At 45.1% G+C, this 21,718-nt stretch overlaps 1 protein-coding gene across 4 annotated transcripts in view; it reads left to right on the forward strand.

Annotated features, from left to right (window-relative positions):
- Window positions 1-21,718, forward strand: part of LSAMP (limbic system-associated membrane protein) — a 1,430,869-nt gene that overhangs the window by 1,352,863 nt on the left and 56,288 nt on the right. For 2 of the 4 annotated variants that reach the window (XM_019548767.1, XM_019548766.1), the window contains exons 4-7: window positions 5,643-5,777; window positions 13,295-13,415; window positions 15,627-15,775; window positions 21,543-21,578. In XM_019548767.1, the coding sequence (XP_019404312.1) occupies window positions 5,643-5,777; window positions 13,295-13,415; window positions 15,627-15,775; window positions 21,543-21,578 (441 nt within the window). The remainder of the gene's footprint in view (window positions 1-5,642; window positions 5,778-13,294; window positions 13,416-15,626; window positions 15,776-21,542; window positions 21,579-21,718) is intronic. The other 2 variants (XM_019548765.1, XM_019548764.1) reach the window with 1 other exon arrangement.

Below are 21,718 nucleotides of genomic sequence, written 5' to 3' on the forward strand. Positions count from 1 at the left end.
TTTCCTGCCATGGCAGGGGGTCAGACTAGATGATCTACTCAGGTCCCTTCCGACACTAGAAACTATGAAATAGGGATACAGTCCCACAGTGGTGAGGGAGAGAGGGAGTTTGGCTGGGACTAGGGAGGGGAAGGGAGCGGCGCAATGCGTCGGCCACCCCCAGGGCTGCAGCAGGGAGTGAAGCAGAGGGAATTGTGAGTGGGTATGAGGTGTGTGCTCCCGGATCTGCATGCGGGACAAGAGCAGGTTGCCGCTGCAGGCGGCACCAGGCTCTCCCTGGCACTTGGCGGTAGCACTGGAAGGGCAGTATGAAGAAGCTACAGCAAATTTTGGGATGGCAGCAGCCCCCCTTCCAGTACTGCTGCCCACCCTGAGCACTGGGAAGAGCCTGGCGCAGCCCCGCAGCTCACAGCCCTCCCACGGTGTGCATAGCAGCAAGAGCTGCACCTCCCTATCCCACACCTGGCACCCTGTAACAGTTCCCTCTGCTTTGCTCCCTGCTGCAGCCCTGGGCCTCCACTTGTCCCCACTCACCCCAGCCCCTGCTGCAGTGGCCCCAGGAGCAGCCAGCCCCAGCTGCCTGCAGCGACTGGGCTGCACCGTGCCCCGAGCCCCCCTGGGGCTCCACTTGTTCCCACTCACCCCAGCTTCTGATGCAGCAGACCTAGGAGCAATCGACACCACCTGCCTGCACCACAGCATGGCACAGCCCAGGTGCTGGGGTGAGTGGGGACAAGCGGAGCCCCGGTGGGTTCAGGGCACAGTGCAGCCCAGCAGCTGCAGCAGGGGCTGGGGTGAGTGGGGCCCCGGCCCCAAAGCCCTTTCCCCTCCCCCTACAGATTTACCTGCTTGGGGGGGGGGGGGGTGCCTATGCTGATCTCATAAGAGAGAATTTGCCTTGCATATAATGAATTTTGGATATAAAAAGGGTCATTGCATAAGAGCGAATTCGCATATGCAGTACCCGTATAAATCGAGGGAAACCTATACATTGTTCCTGAGAGCATTCTTGCTGGAGAGGATGTGGAGCTCATTGTGTGTGTGTATGTCAAGATACTGTGAGGTGCCCAGAAATCTCTTCCTCTGGGAAATTTAGGAGAGTATTCATGTCCCCAGAGTATTTTTTCTGAGCTGCAGGGATATGTCCTCCTCACAGGCAGATTTAGCAGCATCCAGAGAAGCGGCCCTGGGAAGTCACCCCCAGCCTTCAGCTCCAATTGGCGGCCCATTTTTGATAGGAACCTCTTGGGAACTCCTCAGGAACTCCTTTATCACCTCACACAAGAAGAGGGTCCTCCTTAGAATAAAGCCTCTGTGCAAACAAGACAACACCAAGGCAAATTGTTTGCAAAGTAGAGGAAATTAGTTTTTAACCTTCCATTTGTTAATATTTTTTTTTCTGGTGATTGATTACTTTTCCCTGCACATCACCTTCCAGCTGGGAGTGCTGTAACAAAGGGAGTGAGAGCTTTCATGGAAAAGTTAAATAAGGTTGGATTATCAAAAGTACTTTGCACCATTACCATTGAATCCAATGGTTAAACCCCCATTCAAAGGTTTATGTAGTGTAACTAATGTGGGGTGACTGGGGCAAGGGGGCATTGGAAATAACAGGCGCTGCTGCTGCTGGTTGGTTGTGCCAGCATCGTCAGCAGCTGGGTGTTGCCACTACCCTGTGCACTACTGCTTTCCAGGATGCCAAGCTGCCCTGTTATTTCTCTGAGTTTATAAAATTGCAAGAGGCATCCTGGGCCCCTGGGTCCAGTCTCCTGTGCTTGCAAGAAAGTAGTTATTCCAAAAGTACCAAAAGCACTTCTTTTTCCAATCCGTCTCACTCACCATAGCCACAAAGCACCTTTTTCAGGAAAAACACCTGCAACTTGCTGAAAAGTGGGTGAGATAAGAGCACTGTCAATGCCTTCCTGTCCCAGAGAGCAGAATTAGGCCCATGCTAAGCATTAGTAGAAATCCCACCCTGCATTTCTTTTCACTGAAAGTTTTCAATGCACAACTGGGGTTTGTGTGAGGAGACTGCTTGTCCTCTTTGCCTAGTGAAGGACATCACTGGCACAAAGCAGGTCATCCATTAGAGGCCTCATTCCTTCAGCAGCAGTGGCAGTGTGGCCTGAAAATAAAATGCCAGGCCTCCAGAAAAGCAGAGACTGGCTTGAGACAGAGTATTTTGATTCCAAGGCCTCCAAAATCCAGCCAGGATTGGATAGAGTTCCTGGTTTTGCACATCTCAGCTTGTTCACTTTGGAGGATTCCATTTCCAATGGGCAGAGTAAGAGATCCAAGTATGGGGATTGTTTTCCCTATGGGGTGGGTTTGCAGGCTGCCAGTCAGTTAAAAGGGTAGTGAAAGGGATAAAATTCTGAAGAGACTTATCAGTCTGCAGCATTCTTCTCCCTGATGCCAGACAAATAGGATCTGGCTGGCACTCTACTTCTTCATTGAGCTTGGCCAGTCTGACCTGGTTAACATGCTTTGGTGAATATATCACAGAAGACTTGGGCCTCTGCACTGGGGTGATGCTGTCTCTCCAGTGAGTACTGCTCCTGAGATTGGTCTTTGCCATTCAAGTACTTGCGAACCAGGCATTAGAGCCCTGTCTGCATAGACAGAATTTGAACTGTACTCGGCAACTTGTGGATGAGGCTTCTAAAGCAGTTTGGCCCATTCAGGCATGTAGATGAAGTGGCTGAGATTTCAAAAGTACTCTGCAATCACCACCCACCATCAAGAACAAAAATATCTTGGGAATGCTGTGTTTCATTGAAATTCTGGCCACTTAAGTCTCTATGTTGGAGTTATTGGGTGTTGAGGACTTCTGAGAATATGGTCTTCAGGATGTAGAAATAAGGTTGGACCTGTGATATTCTTTGCCTGTGATATTCATTTTGCAAACTCTTCTGCAGTGCTGGTGCCCTGCTCGGGTGGGAGAATTCTTTCCCATTGCAATGCTGCCTATCACCACCTCACTGTCCTTCAAGAAAGAGTTGCATATTAATTTCTGGAGAAGCTGTGTGAATAGGCTAATCCTTATGCTTCTATTGCATCCTCCCCTCAGGAACCTCAGTGTGCAGAGCATACAGTGAACACAAACTCTTTTGCTGGGGTCAAAGGGAGGCAGTATTAGCCACAGTTCACAGAAGGAGAATGTCATGAAGCAGTGGAATGATTCACCCAGGGTCATGTAGGCCAGGGACAGACATTCAGAAAGTGTGAGCCTGAATTGATTCAATCTTTGCAGGTTAGTTTAACTTGCCTAGGTTGAACCGGTTTATAATCATACAGACAACTGTACAGACCTCTGAACTGAAGAAATGTAGGCATGTGTTTGGAGTGGCTCAGGCTGGAAGCCAGGGGGGGTGGAGGGGCAGCACTAGAGCAGCCCTCCCTTCCTTTCTACAGTGCTGAGCTGAGGGGGGGCATGGCCAGGCCCCGGCAGGATGCTCTGATTAGGGAGGGGTGTAAACCCTCACCCTGTCTGGACTGTCCCAGGCTTTTCCCCACTCACTGCTCAAGGGCAGAAGTGTTGCCAGACCCCATCCCCCCGATTAGCACCCTGAGGCAAAAGTGGGGTATGCAGTGCATGCATCTGTTGATGATACTGAGCTTTTCAATCTCCTTCTCCCTGCTTCCTCATACTGTCTGCAAACCTGACAGGCAAGGGAGCCAGCAGGGGGCTGATAACACAGCATTTATCCGCCTATCAACAAAACAAAAGCCTCTTTCATTAGTTCAAGCTTTTCTCAAACAGCTTTTTCCAAGTAAGGAAGGGTGGGACATTACCAGCTGACCTGTTGATTAGCTCCAAAGAACCCTAAGCCAACACTGTTCCATCTGCCAGTCCCAGGAAAATTGGAAACACCCACACACAGACACCTCTCAGCATTAGCTAGCATACCACATGCCTAGGGTCTGTGGGGCTGGGGGTCTGCACTGCAGAAGATGGGAGGGATCCCTGCTTGAGCTGTGAGCAGTGGGGAGGTGGGGATGGGGCAAGGGGAAGCCAGGCAGACCCTGCTGTGCCTGCAGTCTTTACAGAGCTCTGGCTAGGGAGCAGAGGGGCAGGCTCAGCCCTCTTCTCTGGAGCAGACAGCACAGCCTAGGGCTGCAAGGCATCTGGGATGCTGGGGGACTCTGGTTTAACTTAAACCAGGAAGGGGTCTGGGACAGACATTGCATAAACAGTTTGACTCAAATCAGTTGTCTGATATGACATTCAACCAGGTTTATCTTAAACTAGTTTCGGCCATTTTGAAACTGGTTTGTGTGCACTGAACTTGCATTCTGTTACAGGTTTAAACCAGTTTCTGATCACTTAAGCTGGTTTGTGTGTAATATCTGTCCCTAGTCATAATGAAACAATGGCTTGGCCAAAGACAGAATTCCTATCACCTGACACACAGTGCCTGGCTCTAACCATGCGCTTCTTCTATATCCCAGTTTTTAGAGCAGTGTTTTGAGCGTGATTTAAACATGTTATTTTTTTCAGTACATCAGAACCGGGGTTTGTAGTGATTATTGGTTTCTGTGAATCAAATGATACATTCTGGAGTTCAGTTCCTCTCAACGTGGAGGTGTTTACCTGTAGCTTATTCTGATCAGTCACACTTTGGTTTGGAAGGTTCCATTTTCCAAAACCAAAGAAAGATTGTCCTGACTGTTTCTAGCCTATGGGCTGCAAGGTACAATATGCCACAGCTCATGAGAACCTTAGCTAACACAGAACCAGTTACAATCCAGCTAACTAGTAGCATTAAACAACCAGCTTCTTGGATTCGATGTTATATCCATACTGTGTCCCCAATATGTGCTGATCAGGACATTCCCAACATGCCCTACCCATCTACTCTTGCTGTCATGCTTCAAACCAAGAAATGCACTGGTGGACCCAGTGCTGCACTCTCCTTTCTCCCCCACCAGCGATTAACTCTTAAGATGTTGGTCTCTAGCATGCTTGAAAACAGTTACTGAAGACATTCTTAGAGTGATCTTACTGGCACATTTCCAGCTTTGGCACATACAAACAGGAATGGGTAAGCAGGGTATTCTGGGGGTGAATCTATTTCAAGACACAGGATAGACATGCCCACTCTGCCCTTGCATGTTGAGGTTTTTGCTTCTATGATGGCATCTCATCGAGCCCCAAGGCCCCATTTGGGCTAGTATGTGCTGCACAGCCTGTTGTTGCTTCTTGCACCATTCCTTTATGTGCTTTAGAATCTGAGTTTTTGTTTAAAAATAAGCCACTAAGGACCAAAGCCACTTTCACTTATTAGGTGCTTATGTGTGATTCCATTCCACCCTGCTGTAGTCCCTAAAAAACAGTTTATGCAGAAGGTGGTGAGGTCCCTCTTCCCAATCAGTGTTCCCAGTGACTTAGCCTGAAGGTTAATATGATATCAGGTTAAAAAGTAGGCACATTAATGTTCCTTTGGTGGAAGAGGATCACACATAGATGCCCAATAAGTGGAGTAAGATCAGGCCTTTCATGCTATGATGACTGAGAGAGTTTTCAAATACCTCTGGCCCATCATTGGCTCATGGATCCTTGTGTCACAGTTACTCAGATGATGTAACCAGCCAAATCCATGCCCCTAACCAGATCCTGTGATATATTTTCCTTTTCTCAGGCAAAGAATTTGAAGGTGAGGAAGAGTACCTGGAGATACTCGGGATCACGCGGGAGCAGTCGGGCAAGTACGAATGCAAAGCTGCCAATGAGGTCTCTTCCGCAGATGTCAAGCAAGTCCGGGTCATTGTGAACTGTGAGTACATTGCTACCATGCTGGGGGCAGGGGGTGGTGGCAGTGAACAGATGATGGCAGCAGGAGGAAGAGAAGTTGTCATATCTGATTGAAAATAATGCTGACATCCCAAGCCCTGAGCCCTAATTCTGTTGAAAGGAGATAGGAGGGGGGACACTTCTGCCCTTGGATAGACCTGCACGGGTTGCGCTGAAATCAAAGGGAGACCCACCCAAGGCAGCAAGAGTTCCTTTGACTTAGTGACCAGTGTAGAAAGAGTGTCTGTGAGGGTTCCTATCTTTTCTTACTAGAGAAGAGGTTTTTAGTGACTAATGTTCAGGAGAACCATACTGTGAAAAGAAGCTTTCACAAAAAGCCAGGGGTAGAGAAATTATCTAGAGCCAGATTTAGGAGTGAGGTGTGAAGTGTAAATTTGACTCCATTAAACTTACTTAAACTTTTCTGTAGACTAATTCAGCATCCTTGCATAAGCTGAAACCCATTCTACTAAAGGGTCTATTCAGGTCTCACTTATATATTTGGTTGCTGAGGGCATGAGGATAAATGGTGTCCATGAATAATGGGATAGGATGGGTGTGCTTCACCTTACCCCATCTCACATAAAGTACCCCAACACTGACCCTACACACACAAAGAAAATAGTTAACTGTCTGTCTGCAGCACAGTTATTCTACTGTCTGTCATCGTTTAGGGGCATGATTAACTTAACGTGTGGTTCGTGCCCGTGTGCCCGATAGTTCATAAGCAGTTACTGACTGGGAACACATTACCCTTGCTCATGGGATAGTCTGGCCCATGACTCAGATCCATCCATGGTGATATTATAAAGTGATATGGCATAATACTTAACATGTAATTCTAGATGTTCTTCCTTCTCTTATTCTGTGTGGTTAGTTGTCTCCTGTGCTGTGTTGCGTGTCTTGGATGACACTTATTGGATGTGTCTACACTGTAATTTACAGTGTGGCGCACAGATGTCTGAGCTGGCTTTAAACGAGCTAACACAGGTACCTAAAGCAGGCTAGCTGCAGCAACACAGATCTCGGCATGCTATAATTTACCCTGTTTCTTGTTTAGAACTAGCACAGGAATTTGCACACTACATCATGACATGTAATCATATCCTTTATGTCTTCACCCTAGTGACTCTGTAAGGGCTTCTCTAGATGTTCCAGTAAAGGCAAGATAGGATGCAATTTACAATCTACACAGTCACGGCTCCTGCCATGCCACACATGCATGGCAGGTGTGATTGTGGGATCCAACATCAGATCCTATCTTGCCTTATTGCCAGTATAGGGGGAGCTTGGGATAGCCATCCAAGGCTCCCACTGCATCGGCAAGCAGCAAGCTTCTGCAGCTGAAAGTCCCACAGCTGGCAGTATACACAGCCATGGTAGTTCCCCAAATGCAAATTAAAGCTGGATAAAAACCAGCTATGAAGTTATTACACATTTTCCAGCTTTAACTTTAAAGCTAGATGGACCTTTTTATGGCCTGATAAAAAAATTTTTTTGCACATGTTGCTACTGTAAATTAATTGTACAATTAACCAGTTAAAGTAATATGTAGAGCCTCCCCCACCAAGCCCTCCCCCCCCAAAAAAGCACAACCCCAGCAGATTTACCTGGCTATCTCCCCTGGCTTTCAAATATGGGAGCCACATTTAAATGCATCGTCCTTGAGTATATTGTAACTTCGCATCTCCACAGCTTGCATTGTTTTTAGAATTGCAGCACTTATTATTGTTTAATAAAGAATACCATTTGGGGGAAATATCTATAAACAATCCATTGCCATGTGGAGGCACATGCCTAAGCAAATCATTTTATTATCCTAAATGAATAAATGTATGCATCGAAAGGAATTAATTTAGCACAAATGAAAGCAATTGGAACTAGTAGAAACTTTCCAGAATAATATATTTTCCTGTCAGAAATGGATATGTCAATTCAGAATTTGTTTCAGTACAATCAGCACAGTCTCATGATGTGATATGATATATGTGATGTGATGTGATGTAAAATTGTGGCATAATATAGCATATACTGTTGACTATTATACTATGTCAATTCGTAATATGATATAATAGGATATACCATGGCACAGCATAGTATTACATTTTGTTATTATTATGTGATGCAATTTAGAAGAGGAAAAAAGTCAAAATGTAAAGAATTACCCCAAACAGGAATTCCAACTTCTGACCAGATCTAATAATAATTAAAAGAAAAGTCCATCAGTAGCTACACAGAATCCATCACATTCATCTGGCCTTCCCTCCCAACTTTAGCATAGAACATCCCCTGTCTTCCTCACTTGCATAGTGTGAGCGGCCATGTAAGTCCCAAGGCTGGTGGGGGGCTGGGGAAATGATTTTTAAAAGTTGCCTCAGGAAGCTGCTTTGTCTGTGCATTGCCAATCAGAGATATAATGGAGCACGCAACATTCAGCCACAATTGCAGGAATATACTTTGAATCAAAGTCACTGGACTTCTCTTGGCATGAACATCTCCCCTATCATGGACCAAGTCACCATGGTTCTAGGTACTGCACAAACAGAATGAAAATACAGCCTCCCTCGCCATCTCTTCATGTTACAGGAGTACGCCAAATTAGAGCTTGGCTTCCCAGCCAAGATGATCAAGAGTCCCTACACGTTATAGCTGATGCAGAAATATCACTGACATCCCTATTGGATGGTGAGAGCGGTCCCTTCCCATACAAGCTGAAATTCTTCAAGACACTAGCAATGGGAACATTTCCAAGTCAGCTTACACTTACATCTCAAAAGTGTCCTTTGTGACTGACCACAGTTATATGAAGATTGAGCAATAGCACAGGACAGGACTGTGGCCCAATGGGGCATAATGACAGTGGGGAAAAAGCATGAGAGAGCCCCAAGCCTGTAGGATATTATCCTTACCTGCCAGGAGAGGAAGGATGGCTCAGAGGTACAGGTGCATGCCTGGAACCTGGAAGAACTGGGTTCTATACCCTGACCTTCTGTGTGACCCTTTTGGGATGCCCAGGGGGAAACATCCTCCTCGCAGGTCCCATTAGAGCACTTGCCACCTGCAGTTCCTCTAAACCCTATGTTACATTGCTGCAGTAGACTTGGAATGAATGAATCATCTGCCTCCAAGTATCCATAGCTCTATGCACATGTGTAGGACATTTCATGCATTATCTGCTTTTATTGCCATACACCTATCATCCCTCAATCCCCTCCCTTTGTTTTAAAGGTGAAAACTTTTTTTTCCTTTTTAATGACCACAGTAGAGCATCTTTGTCCATGTAGGTAGAGAAAAATATCTACCATCACTGGCTAAGAGGTCATAGCTGGACAGGGGTTGAAGATTTTTCCTGAGGCCAAAGCTCCTGAACTCCATTTATTATTGTAAAAACAAGCAGATTTTTTTTTTTCCTTGCTCAAGAGAGCTGCCAGTTTCAGAAGAAGGACTCTTGTGAGAACCTGCTCTGTCACAACAGATAGTCAGACTCCTCTCCCAGGTGCATGGCTGGATCCAGGATTTTGGAGAGGGGGAGGCAGGAACAGTGACCTACATTGCAGAGGTGGCTACACCTCAGCTCCCAGTCTCTTCTTACCACTCTGGGGTGAGCAGACTGCACTGCAGGAGTAGCATCAGGGATTTCTTCTTAAGTCTCTCAAGCAGATAACTTTCCCTACTCCCTCCCTTCCTCTCCATACTCAGCAATACATTCCCTCCCCTCCCATCCACTCCTTTCCCCCTCTCCTTTCCCCTCCTACTCCTGTCACTGTCCCCCAGGTGACCAAAGAGGGGTTGGGGGGGTGACCCAACATGGGGTGGGGACTCCAGAGCTGCTCCTGCTTTACTTTACCTGGGCTGCAGATGAAGCCAGACTTGGCTTGAGACAGCAGCTGCCATGGTGGCAGCAGCAGCAGTGGACAGGTTTCCTTCCCCCATGCCTGCTGCGGAGCTGGCAGGGGGGACCAGACAAGGAAAGGGGACCTCTGCTGTCTTGGCCTAAGCCCAGCTGCATCCAGAGCTCAGCTAAAGGAGTTGGGAGCAACTCTGGAGCTCTGCCTCTTCCCCTGCCCCTGCTCCTTGGGACAGCCAGAAGTAGTGGCAACAGTGGTGGGGAATGGAAGTGGGAAGAGAAGGAAGGTGCCAAAGAGGAAGGATGGAGGGAATTCTTACCCAATTTGAGAAGGCCTTAAAACAAAAGTCTCTGGCTGCTGCTTTTGCTGTGTCATTGACTGAAAGAGTGGTAGGTCTGCACCACTGTATCTACCCTGGATCTGCTCCAGCCTAGATATACAAGTCAGATCAAGTATCTCCCAAGAAGACTTTCTAGAGAAATTGCCAGTTCACCTTGGTTTCATGTTAGGTTGGAAATACCTTGGTAAGAGTCTTCCTGATGAAAGCTTGACTCTTTAGAATCCCTACAGACACCACAACTGCAGGATTCAAGGGGGAGTCCACTCCAGACAGAGCACTCCAAGCACGTTTCAACCTGAGAAAAATGTGCTGGTTTCTTTCAAGTCTTGGTTGGTGTCTCAGGTCAGCTGTTATTTGCTTTATAGATGGACCTAAATCTAAATCCCTGAACCCAAATCCCTGAATTTTGGATCCCAAATCCCAATTTTGAACCAAAATCTAGCCCAGCTAACCCCAGCTTTATAACGAGGCCAAACCAAATCCCTGCTGGCAGTCAATTTCCAACAGGAAAGCATTTTTACCATGCTGACCTAGCACAGATTTCACCGGCATGCCCATTCTTATTCATTGCCATGTGATATAAAGCATCTCCCTAGTCCAGAATAACTCTGCACTAACCCTGCATTTATTACTCAGATACAGCAGTGCTGGACAGCTGAGAAGATAGGAAAAGCTGCCATTGATATCAGTGTGAGTTGCATGGGCAGCATGCAAAATATTCAAGGTTGGAGAGAAGTCTGCAGTCTAGGTGGGAAGTGAAAGTATTGTCTGGCATGATTAGATATCTTGGTAATTTATTTTATGAAAATATCACATGCAGTAATAATGTCTAACACCAAATAAATTGTTCTGCCAGTGTCAAATCACTGATCTGTTTCTTGGCCTTAACTAGTCCCTTCCAGAGCATTTTATAACTCCCAATGGACTGTGCTTCACATAATGAGGCCCTCTGTAAAGTATGTCACTTCAATTTACAGATAGGAAAACTGAGGCATAGAGCAATAAAGAGTTGGGAGGACAATCCAGGATGCAACCTCTTCCCTGCTTCCTCTGCCAATACATTTAAATAAATCCAGGGCCAGTTACTTGTTTAAGTATAAATTTAAATATAACATTGGCCTCTTGAGGACTCACCCAAAGTACTGCAGCTTTTCATGGGATGATGGACTGGATGACCTCCTGAGGTCCCTTCCAGCCCTAATTTTCCATGATTCTATGATGTCTCAGGGACATCCCTTCCCCCATCTGGCAGGAACCAACTAATCTTTATTCAGCACTCAGCATTGATTGGTTAACCATTTCTTAGCTAGAAAAATTGGGTGCTTATCTTGCTGGGATCCTATGACCCCAGCTGACTTCCTGTCCTTCGGGCTGGGGGCTGGACTTGATGATCTTCTGAGGTCCCTTCCAGCCCTAATGTCTATGAAATATGAAAAGCAGCCAATCTGGAATAGCATTGCAGGCTCAGGCCATGCAACCCACCCAGAAAGTTCCTCTTAAAGAGCTGTCCGGCATGGCTAATGTGAAGAATTCTGGGAGTGAGGGACCAAGTCCTTTTTGGTTGGTAATCAGAGTACAGAATGCTTAGAGCCTGCGCAAACCTTGCAGGGAAGTTTTCAGGTCTTCAGGGAAGTATTGGTTTGATTCATGACTCATCTCATGATCTGGCTTCAATGGAGTAGAAATGGTTTGTCCTAGTGCAGACAGCAGAAAGATATACTGCTAGAGCAGGAAAGTCCAGGCTGCACATTTGAAAATATCTCCCTACAGGATCCTTTTTTTTCCTCCTTCGTTAAAATATTTAAGTGAACCACACAGCCCTTCCTAGAAAGATAGCATTTGCAAACACATATTAATATGTATTATGTTCCAGTGAACATTAAAGTATCCTTAAAGTCCTACATACCACTAGGATGACAGTCAGGAAAGAAACTGTATAAATTCTGATTGCTTTAAAAAACAGATGTCTTCCAGGCAGATTTCTTTCTCTGACACAATCCCATTTTCATTCCTGCTAGCTCTGAGATATCAAAGAAGCTACCTGACAAGTGTCTGAAGTCTTTTTTGGCAAGATGGTCAGCTGAGTTCCAGCAGCAGGAACTTCAGCCTTTATGATTCAATAAGAAGCTACAAAAGCTCAGCTGGATTCCCAGTTCCCACAAGAAGCTGGTAGAACTGCTCATTGGGAAAAGCACCTTTTACCCTGTAAAGTTTGTTTAACGATTCAAATAGTGGTGAACCGGGGGAAATGGTACCTGGGGTTTGGTTCAACTAAAATATTCACTCTCGGGACTCCCCATCTAATAACTAGCTGGCACCAAGATCTTTCTCCAGTAAAGCACTGTAGGTTCTGGTCAACTTCTGGCTGGCTAGTCATTCCAAAGAGTCAAGATCACAACTCACAGGCTTCAAATGAAGCAGGTGTTGCTTAGGAATCTGAAATCATGAGGAAGGATGAAAAGCAAAGAAATTCCAGAATTCACAGACTAATTTTTACTGGGCCTGACCTTTCAGACTTGAATTTCCTGAAGGAGGAACACCTCAATAGAACTACCCAAAGAACCTTGACTGCCAAATAGCTCAAAGGCATTGATTTCTTATTGAATTCCTTCTGTCTGAAACCATAAAGTTACTTCTCTGCTGTGCAAATACCATAAGTTGATTCCTTGCTTCTCCCATTCTGAGGTCAGAAGTGGTGGTGGTATCTACAATGATTTCATGTTTAGTGAATGAATGCTCCTCCCTCCTCTGCTTTTTTTTTTTTGTCCTTAATGAAGTCTTTGTCCCCTCTTTGGCTCTTTAACAACTCCATGCAACAATATCTATGCAAACAAAGCATTAAGGACACCCTGTGAAATGCTCTAACAAATCAGACAAGGTTCTTCGGATAAATGTGATATCTTTTATTAGACCAACTAAATAGTTGGAAAAAATTCTTTACAAACTTTCAGGCACAAAACTCTTCTTCAGGCCAACGTGGCTATAACCAGCACCTCCTAAGAAATCAATGAATTCTATATTTAACTTTAACATTGCGTTCTTGCCTTTATGCATTCTGATATAGATTTGCACTGTGCCATTAAAGCACTAATACATGGACAACTCTGCCCCAGGAAGAACTCAGGAAGTGATTATACTTAAGAAGTCCAAAGCTGTCACCTTCCCTCCAGCCAGTATCTGTGGTCCCACACCAATGCAAGTCACTTGTCACCTGAGCCACAAGTGGCTTGAGCCAGACATCCCCCAGATAGGTTCACTGCTTTTTCACACCTGAGACAGCATATGAAATAACCCATGGTTTCTTTCCTGCAGACCCCCCGACCATCACAGAATCCAAGAGCAATGAAGCTGCTACAGGACGGCAAGTCTCACTCAAGTGTGAGGCATCAGCAGTGCCTACGCCTGACTTTGAGTGGTACCGAGAAGATACTAGGTAATGGGATTGTCCACCTTTTTCTTCCCTCTTTGACTGCTCAGGAGAGTGCCACTATTCTCATTCTCCTCCCCAGACACAAGCATCACAGACACAAAAACTCACAGCTTATCTCATTGAGTCAGACTAGCTAAGCAAAGAAGGCCTGATCAGGACTTGAATGCCACACCAGTTGCCTGGTATGGGATAAAAGGAACAAAGGTTCCTTCTCTCTCCTATGAGGTCCTGACCACGTCTATGTATTCCACAACCCAGGACACTTGCACAGGAGGAAATGGTATTGATCCTGGATCTGTGACCAAATACTAACCCAAGTAATTACAGTCTAGCTACCTAAACGCAAGGGAAGGTACTCTTTAAGTTCCTCCATGCCAGTTTGATTGGAACCACTGCAGCCATCTGTCTGCATATGAAAAGGAAATGGTAACAGTCAAAGGGCCTGTATACATGCTATGTTTACCTTGGTATAATTCACAGTGATGACGTATGCATTGCACCAAGACCCAGAGGGGAAGAATGAGTAGGCATCTGGGAATAGCTGTTCACACTAGGGCTAAGTACAGACAGCCAAAAAGCCCAACGTTGAATTGATTCAATCTTTACAGGTTAATCTAAGCTGCATAGATTGAACTGGTAAGTAAGTGAACCGACATTCACTTTTGACTCCAGAAATACAGCCACATGCCTCCGGTGGGCCAAGCTAGAGCTCTCCTCCCTGCTTGGGCCAAGGTTGGCCCACCCACCCTGCAAGGCATGGTTTGCGGGAGAAGTGCAAACCATTCTGGGATACTGGTGAGTTAGCCTGAATCTGGAGGGGATCTGGAACAAAAGTTGAATAAAACAATTTAACCTAAATCAGTTAAGTCTGATATTAAACCCATCCAGGTTCATCTTAAACCAGTTCCAGCCATTTTGAAAGCAGTTTATGTGCACTTAGCTTCTGTTATGTTACAGATTTGAACAGGTTTCTGATCATTTATTTCAGTTTATGTGAATTTCTGCCCCTAGCCAAGGTGGCTATGACAGTACCTCACCATTAGATGGCAGAGAACAGGTAATAGCCTACTTGCATACAGGGTATATCCACCTATACCCTGGATTGCTGTGAACACCCAAGATTTAAATCAGAGTAATCTACTGCAATATACATTTTACCTCTGATTCTCCCCAAGGTGATTTTACACTGGATTCTTGGAACTTACATTTGTTTAGGACTCACACCTTATTTACATTGGTAGAAGGGATGATTATACTATTGTAAATGCATAGTGGGTGCATCTATGCATTCATTAATGTGTCTTAGTGACTGCACATTTAGTTTAGTACTTAATGAAGTACTAAGTATATGTGCAGTAACTAGAGTTATTGCACAGTAGTGCCAGTTCATGGGGGTTTTTTGTGATCCTTACTGCGCATTAGCTGCACATTAGCTTAATAACACTGTGCAGTAGGCTATTAGCATGGCTTGGTTTTTAACCGCCACACTACTGTGCAGGGTTATTAAGCTAATATGCAGTGAGCATTTCATGTAGATCTGCCTCATGTGTCCAAACCCTAAAGGAGTGATATCCAAATCTTTCCTTTACCAGGACGGCACCCTTTTCACCTGAATGCTTCTTTTGACTAGCTTAAAAATAGGGGTTGCTCTCCTGGATTTTAACTCCACCAGTATCACTAGCTAAAGCAACACTTGTATTTTAGAATATGCTTGTGAAAGCATAATAGATGACATCTTATACAAAACACTTTTTATCCCACTCAAAGCAGAATCTTGGTTACCTTTTGCCATTTAGCAGTAACTTCCACCTTATTCCCAGGCAGCGTATACTGTATGCAGTGTTTGTATCTAAGGTTTGGCCAGTGCTAATTCTAAAAACCCCCTTTTTCACTCACCCATTCTTCCTTCTTTTCCTTCTCTCTTAGTATCATTTTACCTTTGCCACAGTTTAATTTTCCCTTCCTTTCTTTCTGTCACCTTTTCCTCATCTACTGCTTTCATTTTTTTTTATTCTTTCACTCTTCATTCATCTTCTTTCATTTCCTTCACTCCCCTATGCTTCCCATCATCTTTCCCTATCCATCCTTCTCTCTGTTCATTTATCTGCCTCCTTTCTCTCTCCTGTTCTCATCTACCTCTTCCCCCATCTGACAGGAACCAACTTGCTCCCTGTTACGACATTACACGGCATATCTCTTTTCTTGGCTTCTCAGGATAAACAGTGCCAATGGCCTGGAGATCAAGAGCACAGGGACCGAGTCCTCTCTGACAGTGGCCAATGTCACTGAAGAACACTATGGCAACTATACCTGCGTGGCCGTCAACAAGCTGGGAGTAACAAACGCCAGCCTATACCTTTACAGTAAGTATGGAAGCAGGGAGGGGAACACTACAAAGACCAGTCTGTGTCTTTGCTGTACAGTAAGTATGCTCCAGAGTGTGCTAGGACTGGAAAACATTAACCTGTCAAACTCGACTGAAACACCAATTCTGACCAGGAATGGAGTTCAACTGAGACACGTATGATTTCATAGCCAGAGCAGAACATTTGCAAATGCATAAGCAAAGGTTGACAGTCAAACTCCCCATGACCCTTTCATTGATGTTCTTTGCCATGATTAGATAGCTTAAATTATCTGTCTGTCTGTCTGTCTGTCTGTCTGTGTGTAATTTTTAAGATGGTTTATTCTGACCGCCCCTTTAATAAGGAGGTAGAATGTGGGGGCCTGACGGTTCCATCAAAGAGGTTGACTCTGTTGATCTTGGAAAGAACCAAATGAATGAGTCTGAAAATAGGGAGGAAGTAAATGGCAAAAAGTCTATAAAATAGGAAAAGAGATGTTCCATGAAATGCAAAGACCAAGGTAGGGTAAAGAGGCATACTGCATTTTTCAGGGACTGCAGGAGCAGAAGTGAACAGTCAAACAAGTTCAAGGAAATATAAAAATGACTCAAGTTTACTAGAAGTTCTTGAAGGTACTTCTGTAGATTTCAACAGCAGCCAGCACATGGTTTATGCTTTGGGGAAACCTGGCTAACCAAAAAATAGGGAAAATAGTTGAAAATGATATAGCAGGGAGGGGAGAGAAGCCTGGCCTTTTCTTTCTTTTCTTTTTTTGTTTTGCATTCACCAGCTCCCTGCATTGTTTACATTTTAATTTGGAGTTTTGCCAGTCTAAGGTGAGTTCCACAGCACAATTTAATTAAGCCAGTGACTCTAATCATAATATAAGACATGAACATATCTTGGACCACATGAAACATTCCATCACAGAAACAAGGTAAGTTTTCAGTTTGACAGTGGGTTTTGTTTTCTTTTCCTCCCTTTCCTTTTGAAATTGCTGGGGATTCAAATTGAAATCTCAGGCAGTAGCCTGGAACACCAGCATGGGATGATCCAAGCTTTTCTGTCTCAGTAGTGTTAATGATAAAAATGCTAAATCTAGAACCCATGATTTGAGGCTGCATTCTAAATTTGGCACTCCCTGCTGGCTCCTCTGCTCCAGATGAACTGAATTGCTTCCCTGAAACAAAATCTGTCTGAGATCAAAACTCAGCAACACATCCATAAGCATTTTTCCTGCCTATAGCAACTTGCCTCTGAGGATCTTGGAGGTTTTACAGCCAATGAATATTTTAACATCACAAATCAATGGGAGATTGATGATGCTCCCTTTTACCAGTTGGATGCTGAGACGCGGAGAGGAAGTGACTTACCTAAGGTCATACAGTCAGTAGCAGAGCACAGGATAGACCCCAGGAGTTCTAGTTCTCTGAATCCATGTGAATAGCTTCATTCCTTGAATAAATTTATTAAGGATGTCATGAAATCAAGCGTGGCGCAGACATGAAAACCATTTAAAATGAAATGCAGAAATGAAATAAATTGAGCTTTTAACAATTTTTGCTTTATTATGATGCGTACAAGGAAAAGCCCTGTGTTCTTTTAATTTGTTAGGGCTTCTTTATTGTTTTCCTGGCTTGTTTTTATTACCTTAGAAATGCTAGCTGGAAAACTCTGTTGACTAGAGAACTTGTAAAACAATAACATTGCCAGAACCCAGAAAGTGAAAATTCAGCACCAGAGGGAGGAAGAATTGTTATCATCCTCTGTTGTTGTTGTTGTTATTGGTGGTGAAACTTATTTCTTTAACTGGCATTGATTTAAGATTAATGACACATTGACATTGTGGAAAGAAAACAGCTTGGTTAAAATCACGTGTTGACATTTCACCAAATCCCTCTTCCCTTTCTTGTAAAAGTGAGGTGGGAAGAGACAAAAGTTGCCACTGCTGATATGTCTCAGATTAAAAAAGCTGAGGATACCATAAAAACAACTCTGGGCAACCCTTTATCCATGATAAAGGTGCAAAAAAAAAAAAAAAGAACACAAGCCCGGCTTAAAACAAAGAAGAAACACCCCTTTGCAGGTCATGCAACTCAGACACTGCAACTGCACACACTCAGCCACAAACAAGTGCATGTGTTTGCAAGGTACAGCGTGCGATCCCCCTCAGTGATTTTCTCCTCTGGAATTGGATTGATTAAAACAGCAGGGGGAAGATTTTATTTTTTTAAAAAGGGAAAAAACTTGCTCTAGGGCAACGTTTCTTTTGTGAGGCAGATGGAATGTCAGTGCCTGAAGCCTCCACAGTGGTTGAAGAACCGACAGATGGTGAGAAAACAGTAAAATAGGTGGAGGGTGGTGATAGTCAGATGCTTTTGGCTTTGCCTGAGGTGGAGGACTTAACAGGCACTCACCAAATGATTTGAAAATACAGTTTAGTGAGAGAGAAAATAGGGGTGATTGATGTTCCAAGAAACATCAGGTGCTATGAAAAAGTCAGGAGATGAAGTCCTTAGACTTAATGTGATGATAGGAGCTGCATAAAGAGCTGAGATATATTACTAAAGAGCTAGTGATCTTCCTGAATGGACCCCACAGGATCTTTGCCTGCTGTGTAGCCAGAGAGATTTATACTCATCACTTCTGGAGTTTGCCAAAGACAAACATTTCTATCCCACAAAATGAAAGAGAGTCAGGTGAGGTTCAAAACAGAAGGAATTTATAGAAAAGAATGTGATTAAAAGACAGGGGAAAAGACAGCAAATGTCCCATTCCAGAACATCCAGGCTGCAAGAGGTTTCTGAGAAAATGATCAGATAGATAGACAAGGGAGATCACACTGATAGAATACAGTGGTGATGCATCAGTGTCAGCATAGCTGGACACATTTGTCCTAAATGTAGCCTGTAGGAAGGGACTTGTTTTCCTTTCAGAATTAGCAGGGGGCTTTGGGTAAATGCATGAACAAGGCAATAATTTGTGCCTAAATCCATGTGACGCCCAGGAATAAACATAAACTTACACAATATGTAGCCACTCGTGAGATGTGCATAGGTGCACACACTTAAGGCAAGCGAGCACATGCAGGCATACAAGTGTGTTGTGTATGCATAGCTGTATGCGCATACACAACTGTTTCAAAGACATCCCAGTGTGTAACGGAAACAAAACAAAAGTTGTCTCTGCACCTACTGGGCCAAGGGCTCAGCTGGTGCAAATCCACTGACATATGTCTTCAGAGGGTCTAGCCCATTGATTTGGGATAAAGCAGAAAACCACAGGCACTGGCAGCATCTCACATTCCTGCTGGCTGCATTGTCTGGTTTATGGCAGACGCTCACCCCAGCAGTCCCTTCTTTTCACTAGTTTGCATCCTTCGTGAGCATGCCTGTGTATAAGCAGGTCTGGAGGAGAAGAGGCAGCTGGCCAGGCCTGTGCCAATTAGAAGCAGCAGCAAGCAGGTTTCCACCACTTGAATCCTCAAGAGACTTCGAGTATTGTTATCATTTTGGTCACGCAGTGCTATCTTCAACAATGAGCATGTTCCTTGAAGAATCAGAACGCACTTCCAATCTGTCATTATGTATCCACGGCTAGGCAAGGGTGCAGGTTTAATTCGTACACACGCGCATATCTCCTCTCAGCTCCCAGTCCATGGGTTGCTTCCTGCACACATTAGTTTATGATAGTTGCTGTTTACCAGATGGGGCTTGAAGCCTGTCGCTGTAAGTGAATTGGGCAGTCCACAGTCTGCAACCTGCCTTTTACCCAGCAGCCCAGCATTCTAACAGGAACTGTCATAGCGGGGAGAATAATGAGGTGAGGTGAGGTGGTGTTGTTATGGGGAGGACAGGTTGGATAATGAGCCCCGGGTGGAGCAGAGAGGGTGGTTCTGGCAAGCCAGGGGAATGGAGGTAGAATCATTCAATAGACAGCGATGTGGTAATGAGGCTGGAGTGCTTTTACTTTAAAGTGCTTGCAGAGTGCAGTCTCCTGCCTGCTGTGCAAGAGGCAGGTAAGGGGTTGGAGTTATTTAACTGAACTAAATAACAAGGAAGTCATGTCAAGCACAACAGCCTGTTTTCGCAGAACAATGGTCCCCTGTTGCTGCGTAAACACTGAGGGCCAGGCTAGCTGTGTGTTTTTCAAGCAAGAGACAATCTCCCCAGTGCCTGCTGCAGACTCAAACACTTCCATTAGAGCTGTTAGGGCAGGAGATCTACCATTGTCGTAGGGATGTAATTGACCTGCTACATTCGGATTGGCTCGGGCTATTCACAGAACAGCTTCTATGAGCCCAGGGTCTCATATAAAGTGAGTTAATCCCTGAATAGCAGGAGTTCGGTTGATAACCAAGTGAATAATGAATGGTGACTATACCTGTCTAATCTGCAAAATTCATCTCCCATCAGAGATGATCTTAGTGGAGAAGGAGATCGTGTCTGTCAATTCATTTAGCCCAGTAGCTACCCCACATCTGTCTGGCAATTTAGGCAGAACATTCATACGTGTGTGTACCCACAACTTAATGTCAGCCCCTGGGTGGGAAAACCTGTAGTTGGACACCCACCATCTCTAAGTCTCTACTGGCTGGCACAATGGAGGGAGAATGAGCTACCAGCTAGGCACAGGGGTCTGGCATCACAAGTGTTTGGGTCTGTGCCTGGCTCTGCCACTGATTTACTACATGATCTTGGGCAAGTCTCTGCATCAGCTGCACCATCTGTAAATATGGGATGATGATACTGGGTGCCTCACTCTGACAGGTTATGAATCTTAATCCCTGAGGGCTCATCTGCACTGCCTCTGAGCTGTACCTGGAAGCACTGGTGTGAAGGAGTCTGCTCCCACCGATTCCCACTCTGCACATGCCATATCCCAGAAATGGGGCAACATATGACCTCAGGGGGTCCCTAAGAGTGCCCTAATAAGCATACTCAAGGCAGAGCCCATGAGCAGCAGCACTGGGGACACCCATAACGCTGCTTCAAGGGAATTGTAGTCCTTTCGAGCTGATGGGGTGGGCCTTACAGGGGGGTGCGGATGGCTTCTCAGTAGTAGACCCAGGCACAACCTGGAGGTAAAGCCCATAGTGCCTGTACAGCGGTTAGGATCCTGGAGTGGGAAGAGCTTTAGGAAAGCAATGCACAGTGCTAGAAGTCTCAGTATCATGGTGCAAGCATGTAACAGAGAATCTCCAAGCAGCAGCCTTATAAACAAATGGCTGCTGTGATGGGACTGCAACTTCCCTCTGCCTCAAATATGCCATGGGGAGGTAAGAGGCCAAAGGAAATTCTTCCCCAGTTAGGATTCAGCACAGTCCATCACATGTCCATGTGCATTACAAACAAGCCAGTGTTGAATAGAGGCCGTGGAAGCAGTGAGTACATGTCAGGGTGCTGACTTGTAAGGCTGCATAAGTGCATCTCAGTCACAAGCTACATCTAAGCAGGAGAGGCAGCTAAGTGGGCCCAATTTGTGACAACATAGGGGTGTTTGGATGTGGCAGCCGGCTGTGTGACCTCTGCTGTAACTAGTTTCATTGTGGGCATTTGGTTCTTCCTACTGTGCAGATACCACTTGTTCAGATCTGAGTCCACTTCCTGTTGCCAATGCATCCCAGGGTGTGTTGATGGCCTGATGCTCTGGGATATGAAACCTTAGTTAATACAGTGTCAGGCTGGGAGAGCTGTCAGGTTTATAATTCCTGTTTGCTCAGTGTGGAAAGTGGTTTTTCCTTTTCACTTGCACGTTGCTTATTGTTTTTTTTCCCCCCCTTTAGAGCGAGTTTTACCCACACTCCCCAACCCTTTTCCAGGTCAGTATATGTTTTATATCAAAGTAGCTCTTTAGCCGGGTCATTCTCCATCATCTTCAACAAATGCTGAGAGCTAAGGGTGAGCAAAAAAGTCCAAAGTGAAAATAACATCAAGGTGTCCTCTTTTTCATGACATGGGT

This window comes from Crocodylus porosus, unplaced genomic scaffold (assembly GCF_001723895.1).
Source record: "Crocodylus porosus isolate Cpor-Errol unplaced genomic scaffold, CroPor_comp1, whole genome shotgun sequence".
NCBI lineage: Eukaryota > Metazoa > Chordata > Crocodylia > Crocodylidae > Crocodylus > Crocodylus porosus.